We start from the raw sequence: 7,500 nt of genomic DNA on the forward strand, positions 1-7,500 counted from the left end.
TCTCTCTCTCTCTCTCTCTCTCTCTCTCTATTACAGCGACAGCACTCTTTGTTTACAACCGATAGGACCCGTGTTAGATCTCAGGATGGGAATGAACGATGAAGGCTCATTGCCATGAAATCCAATATTCATAAGTTGACCAAAGTATCGAAATATCAGCTGGTTGTTAGTAGAAGGTCGTGGGTTACGGATGGGGTAGATAGAGAGGAAAAAATATGACAGCCGTGGTTGATCAGTACCCTGTCAAAATATACAGTAAATGTGTGGTGAAATCGTGTACGAAACAGGAAACAGCGACCTTCGTCACTCTTCAGCAGAGGAAAAGATCAAAGCGTCAGAATTTAAAATGTTAATATTTTGCAAACCTTTCCTCACGAAGTTAGTGAGATATTTCCAGAGGCTTGGGCATTTATGGTTAAAAGCAGACGTATTCTGTATAAGTCTTTATTTCATTTTATTAATTAATATTTCCTTCTTGGGGTTTGCTATCACTTCTGCTTCTTCTCTCGTTAATGCATATCATGCGACATCTATCGACGGACAAAAGAATTACGTTTTTTTTTATATCTTTTTAATGTCATTTTTTCTTCCTGTATCTTCCTGTTTCATTCAACAATTTAAGTCTATGTTCTTAATTGTGTAATGGATTTTGGTGGCTGCTCTGGGTGAAATCTTTTATCGACGCACTTTATAAATATACTGTAACTTTTTATGCAAAGGTCTTGCTTTGTGACGGTTGAATAACTTCATAATATAAAATAGAACCTTGCGCAGTATTGTTTTTAGTTTTATTACCTATATCCCATAACCAGTTTAAAGTATGTTTATTGATATTTTATAACCAGTTTAAAGTTGATAACCAGTTTAAAGTAGGTTTAAACATATTTTATTTTATAACCAGTTTAAAGTGTGTTTACTCATATTTTATAACCAGTTGAAAGTATGTTTAATCATATTTTATAACCAATTTAAAGTATGTTTAATCATATTTTATTTTATAACCAGTTTAAAGTATGTTTACTCATATTTTATAACCAGTTGAAAGTATGTTTAATCATATTTTATAGCCGGTTTAAAGTATATATGTTTAATCATATTTTATAACCAGTGTAAAGTATGTTTACTCATATTTTATAACCAGTTTAAAGTATGTTTAATCATATTTTATAACCAGTGTAAAGTATGTTTACTCATATTTTATAATCAGTTTAAATTATTTTACTCGTTTTATAACTAGTCAAAAGTGTGTTTACTCAAATTTGTTACCAGTTTGAAATATATTTACTCATATTTTATAACCAGTTTAAAGTACGTTTACTCATTTTATAACCAGTTTAAAGTATGTTTACTCGCTTTGTAAACAGTTTAAAGTATGATTACTCATATTTTATAACCAGTTTAAAGTGTTTATTCGTATGTTATTACCAGTTTAAAGTATGTTTACTCATATTTTATAATCAGTTTGGTATGTTCGCTGTTTTTATAACTAGTTTAAAGCATGTTTACTCTTATTTTATAACCAGTTTAAAGTTTGTTTATTGGTTTTATAATCAGTTGAAAGTATGTTTACTCATATTTTATAACCAGTTTAAAGTATGTTTATTTATTTTTGATAATTAGTGTAAAGTATGTTTACTCATAATTTCTAACCAGTTTAAAGTATGTTTGCTACGCTTTATGGTTAACCAGTTTAAAGTATGCTTACTTATAATGAATAACTAGTCCAAAGTATATTTACTCATGTATAGCCAGTTCTAAGTATATTTACTGACCTTGCATAACTAGTTTAGAGTATGTTTACTCATATTTATGACCAGTTTAAAGTATGTTTACTCGTTTTACGACCAGTTTAAATTATGTTTACTCATGTTTTATAACCAGTTTAAAGTATGTTTTCCCGTCTGGTAAACAGATTAAAGTCCTAATGACCTTATTTCCTTTTCTCCGCAGGAAGAGAAAGAAGACGTGTTGTAGCCATGTAAAGGAAGAGGCCGCCCTCCTTCCTTCCTTTTTTCTCCCCCAATATGGCGACGGCTCTGTTTCCCCTACCTTCCCTCCCCAACCACCACCCACACACGGCGCCCACCGAACACCCGCACGTATCCCAGCCACCCACGGAGGAACACCATGACACCCACACGAACGAGCACAGCGCCCACAATGCCCCCGTTGCCCCCGATGACGACTCGGACTCGAATCTGGGCACGGGCGTGGATTTGGGCACCCTCACCGGTAGGCGGATTACCCTCAAGCCCCGGCGGACTCTGTCGCTCTCGCCTACACCAGGTAAGTGGTTTTTCTGGGTCCTTTGGGTTGGGGCGTCTTCCTGAGGTAGGCTCTTCGAAGTCAGTTCTGCTATCGTTGTTGTTTTGCTACCGTTGTTGTTTAGCTGCATTTTTGTTGTTGAGATACCTTTTTTCATTATTATTGTTGTTGACGTCATGTTAAAAGCACTTTATTAACCGTTATTATCTACATTTATTAATGTTGTAACTGTTAGCTCTCTGACTATAACTTGATGACGTGGCATTCTTGTTGTTGGGATATCATTTTATTATTGTTGTTGTTTGGATCATACTAAAAGCACTGTTATTACAACCATTATTGTCTCCTCGTATGGATGTTGTTGGTTTGGTTTAAGTTCCCGAGTTGTAACTGAAAGTTCTTTGACTATAACCTGATGACGTGATATCACTGATATGAATTTTTAATATTATTTTTTTTTATTATTTTTAATTAAATACATTATGCTGTTGTACTTCAACTAATTGACTTGCAAATGTATTGTGTGGTTTGTATCTGCAGATTTTAGTGAATATGATGAATAATATTTTAATCACTTCTTGTTAAGACAACTCATGTGTTTTGTTTACCCCAAGTGGATAGAGAAATCATTGCACCAAGAGAGAGAGAGAGAGAGAGAGAGAGAGAGAGAATACTGATTGGGTTTGATTACCTCAAGTGGAAAGAAGTCATTGCACTAATGCAGAGAGAGAGAGAGAGAGAGAGAGAGAGAATACTCATAGGGTGTGATTACCCTAAGTGGAAAGAAGTCATTGCACCAGTATAGAGAGAGAGAGAGAGAGAGAGAGAGAGAGAGAGAGAGAGAGAGAGAGAGAGGATACCCGACTTCTCATGGGAACTCTTATATACGTTGCTGTTAATGATTCTCGATGCGCTCAGCTGTCATATTTGGGTATTTCGTGCCCTGGTAAAAAGAGAGAGTGCGCCATACCGGCCTTCTTTTGACGGCGGGACAGTTTGAACGTGATCCGCTTATTAGAGTGGACGTCATCATCATTATAATCTCTCTCTCTCTCTCTCTCTCTCTCTCTCTCTCTCTCTCTCTCTCTCCAACGCCCGGCTCCCACCTCTTCTCTTGCCTCGTTCACCTTGCCAAGTATTTTTGTCTGCTTTGTGTCGCGCATTTTAACTTTAGTTTCTTGCGTCCTTTCCCATTTTTATTTTGTTCTTTTATTTTCTCTACGGTTGTTTATTGCATGCATTTGCATTTTCGAACTTACAGTGTTTTTTGTGATACATTGTTCGCATACATTTTATTTAAGGACGTTCGTTTTCGTTTTGATTTTATGTATTTTATTTTCCTTTGGTGACCTTTCATCGTCTAGGCATTTCCTCTACCTCCTACCACCCCCCCCTCCCTGCCCTTCCTCTCCTTCCTCCTCATTCTCTCGTCGCACATCTGGCAGCCGTTCGAATGAATGGCGTTCGGCGGAATGTTCGTCTCGTCCGTTTTCGCTTTTCCCACAATTTCCCGTTTTGATTTCCAAACATCGCATTTATCTTTTGAACGCTGTTTAAAAAGAACGAAAATTTAGCCTTGCGGTACGAGAGAGCATCGTAAGGTATTAGCGTATTTATATCAAATTTTGGCAATGAGCTGAGGTCTCGGAAAGGAATCAGAAACTGTTTTTGGTTAATTATTAAGATTAAGTTACTCGATTTCCATTAAAGGAAAAATGAAATCGACAAAGATTGTTTTCGACCTTGAACTCACAACCTCGGTGATTTCAACAGTCGATGAGAAAATGAGACCGAGCTGTGATATTCTTCTTAAATTATTATTAAATGTATAACCTAAGTATATGTTTATTTAATAATCAGTATATTGAAAAAAGGACGTACCTGGAATAGCCTTGTTTGGATACATGTTTCGTAACAAGTTAATAGATTTCTTTCAGAACGCATACGAAAATCATAACGTTTATATTCTGGAGACTTATTTTCTGAAGCCTAAACACCATGTGATGACTGTGACAGTAGCACCATGAGAAATTAGTATTTGTTTAGGTGGGCGGCTGGCTGACGGTTACTGGATGTTGGTACTGGTTGTTGGGAGTGGGCGAGTGAGCTGAGTTGTCACCGGAACAGCGCGCAGTCAGAAGAGGTGCAGGAAATGATGCCTCTCTCGCCGCGACCTCCTAAAAGTGCGCCGTGACGTCACACACACACTCCTTTGTTGTTGAGATGTTTTAAGAGGAAACCGGTCTCAGGGAAACATAGATGAGGTTGTTATTATTGTTATTATTATTATTATTATTATTATTATTATTTTTTGTTGTTTAATATTGTAAATACGAAAGATTATACATCAGTGTGTCCCATAGGATTTTATTGCATGTACAGTTACGAGATCTGATAAGGGTCCGTGTAAACACACATATAATTTCTCTCCCCCCTCCCCCGTGTATATTTTTGGCAGGAGATTTCACCTTTGTATTTCTCTCACTTTTATGCCCATCGCCTTCATCACCTTTTACGATTTATGACTCCTCGTAACTGACATGTAAATGCTTTTAATTATCTCGAGAGACGGGATAACCCCTCTCTCTCTCTCTCTCTCTCTCTCTCTCTCTCTCTCTCTCTCTCTCTCTCTCTCTCTCTCTCTCTCTCTTGCGTAAGAATGGCGAACTTGTTCTTGGCTGAGATAATGTTTGCTTCATACACGGGTATAAACATCGGGTGTTCGAGAGCTCACCTGTGAAGATGTACTTGAACTCGTTCTGCAAGCTGTGACTCAGGTCATAAAATTAGACTGCTGGTGGAAACTACAGAGAGAGAGAGAGAGAGAGAGAGAGAGAGAGAGAGAGAGAGAGAGAGTCTTCTCTATATTTCATTATCAACTTACCTCTTGGGTTGATGAAAGAAATGTGTGATTGACTGATTGGTTCTTGGATAGAATGGATGTTCCTGAAACCATACTATTAAGGTTTGAAGGTAACGGATGGGATCTAGAGAGAGAGAGAGAGAGAGAGAGAGAGAGAGAGAGAGAGAGAGAGAGCAATCGAGTTTTCTCTACAGCGTATAATACTGTATGAAACTGTCAGCCTCGGCCTATGAAACTCTCAGCCGCGGCCCATGAAACTTTCAGCCACGGCCCGGTGGTGGCCTGTGTTGTTGGCACCTATAGCGGTGCCAGATGCACGTTCATGGCTAAATTTACCTTACATAAAATAAAAACTATTGAGCCTAGAGAGCTGCAATTTGGTATGTTTGATGATTGGAGGGTGGATGATCAACATACAAATTTGCAGCCCTCTAGCCTCAGTACTTTTTAAGATCTGAGGGCTGACAGAGAAAATGCGGACGGATAGACAAGTGGCCATCTCAATAGTTTTCTTTTAGAGAAAACAAAAATGAAGTCTGAATTCATAAGGGATGACAGTTATTTTTTATTTGCTTATTTTATGAGATTTATTGTTGCTTATGCGTCTGATCGTAGGCACCACGTAAGTATTTCATATTTACTTGGGAAAACTGATGGAATAATTAATGCTTTTGATATTATTATATAACATAAACGATGCATGGAATTTGCTTGATATGGATGTGCTCAAAATGAATCGGAATCTTAGTATGGCAAGAGAGAGAGAGAGAGAGTAGTATTCGTTCGGTGAAAATAATCACTTGAGGGAGAAATAGAAAAATTATATAAGACAGAGAGAGAGAGAGAGAGAGAGAGAGAGAGAGAGAGAGAGAGAGAGAGAGAGAGAGTAGTATTCAGTGAAAAATAATCACTGAGGGAGAAATAGAAAAATTATGGAAGACAGAGAGAGAGAGAGAGAGAGAGAGAGAGAGAGAGAGAGAGAGAGAGAGAAAGTAATTTGTCCGGTGAAAAAATCATGAGGGAGAAATAGAAAAATTATAGAAGAGAGAGAGAGAGAGAGAGAGAGAGAGAGAGAGAGAGAGGAAGACAGTATTTAATTGGTGAAAAGTAATTTCTCTTGGGACATACAAAAATTGAGAAGAGAGAGAGAGAGAGAGAGAGAGAGTGGTATTCATTTGGTGAAAAATAATCTCTCTGAGGGAGAAATAGATAAAAATTGCGAAGAGAGAGAGAGAGAGAGAGAAACGCACGATAATGGGATGCTAACCATCAAGAACCGAGCTAAACAATTAGAAAGAATGTTACCCATAAAAGAAGAGAAAAACCAGAAAAAAATGATCATGCAAGGGAGAAATAGGAAAAATTTTATTTTTCTTCCTTTTCAGATTTATGAAATGTCAAGGGAGAGAGTGAGAATGAGATGGTTGGAACTCGTTTGAAGAATTTCTGAGTAAGTAAGTTTTCAGAGTTATGTTCAGACTGTTTTTTTCCACACTGGTGAAAGGCAACTTGCTCTAATAGAAAGTCTTCAGAAAATGTAATTAGGAAAATATAATTCACGTTGCAGTGATTGCCATTTTTAAGAGCAGGGTTAGCCCAAACAGTTTTTTTTTAGTGAGCAGCACCAACACTTGCCTAACGTAGAGAGAGAGAGAGAAACTATGAGGAAAATATATTTTATTTATTTGGTGAAAGTTTTGTGCTAATCTTTTTTTTTTTTTCTCTTGTGGAGAACGTGGAAATGTAGTTAGAAAAATATACTTCAAGTTGCATTGGTTGCCATTCGTAAGTTTTTCAGAGTTATGCCCAAGCATTTTTTTGCAGTGGGCACGCGCGCTCACGCTTGCCTTACGTAGATAATCTGTGTAGAAACCGTAGTCAGGAAAATATATGGGATGCTATGGTCATCAAGAACTTTTTGCTAAATATCTTTTTTAGAAAGAACCGTTACCCATAAAAGAAGAAAAAAGAAATCATACTTCAAGTTTCAGTGGTTACCATGAGCTCTCTTTCAGTGGTTCTCAGCCCAGCTCTTCTATTTCTAAGAGGAAAGGAGTTTCCTTGCTCTGGCAACGGCTCCTGGAATAGATGTCGGATGTTTAGGATTGAGATCAATTTTCATTTTCTTCCTTTATCATTTCGATTTATGTATAAATGGGTTTCCGTCGATTGCGTTTGATAATGAATTTTATATTTGTATATAGATGCTGTTTTGGAACTCTGTTTGATTGACTATTTCTATATATAATATATATATTTTCATAGTTATGTTCAGACAATGTTTTTTCACACTGCGCACGAGCAGGCTGACACTTTATTGCCTAGCCATTGTAGAAAGTCTTCATAGAAAATGTAATTAGGAAAATATATTT

The 7,500-nt window shown here is 37.0% G+C and overlaps 1 protein-coding gene across 7 annotated transcripts in view; it reads left to right on the plus strand.

The window, feature by feature from the left end:
• LOC136838735 (uncharacterized) overlaps positions 1–7,500 on the plus strand; it is a 524,912-nt gene that overhangs the window by 284,701 nt on the left and 232,711 nt on the right. For all 7 annotated transcript variants that reach the window (XM_067104175.1, XM_067104177.1, XM_067104173.1 and 4 more), the window contains one exon: positions 1,951–2,286. In XM_067104175.1, coding sequence (XP_066960276.1) covers positions 2,025–2,286 — 262 coding nt within the window. In that variant the 5' untranslated portion in view covers positions 1,951–2,024. The remainder of the gene's footprint in view (positions 1–1,950; positions 2,287–7,500) is intronic.

Source organism: Macrobrachium rosenbergii, chromosome 5 (genome assembly GCF_040412425.1).
Source record: "Macrobrachium rosenbergii isolate ZJJX-2024 chromosome 5, ASM4041242v1, whole genome shotgun sequence".
NCBI lineage: Eukaryota > Metazoa > Arthropoda > Malacostraca > Decapoda > Palaemonidae > Macrobrachium > Macrobrachium rosenbergii.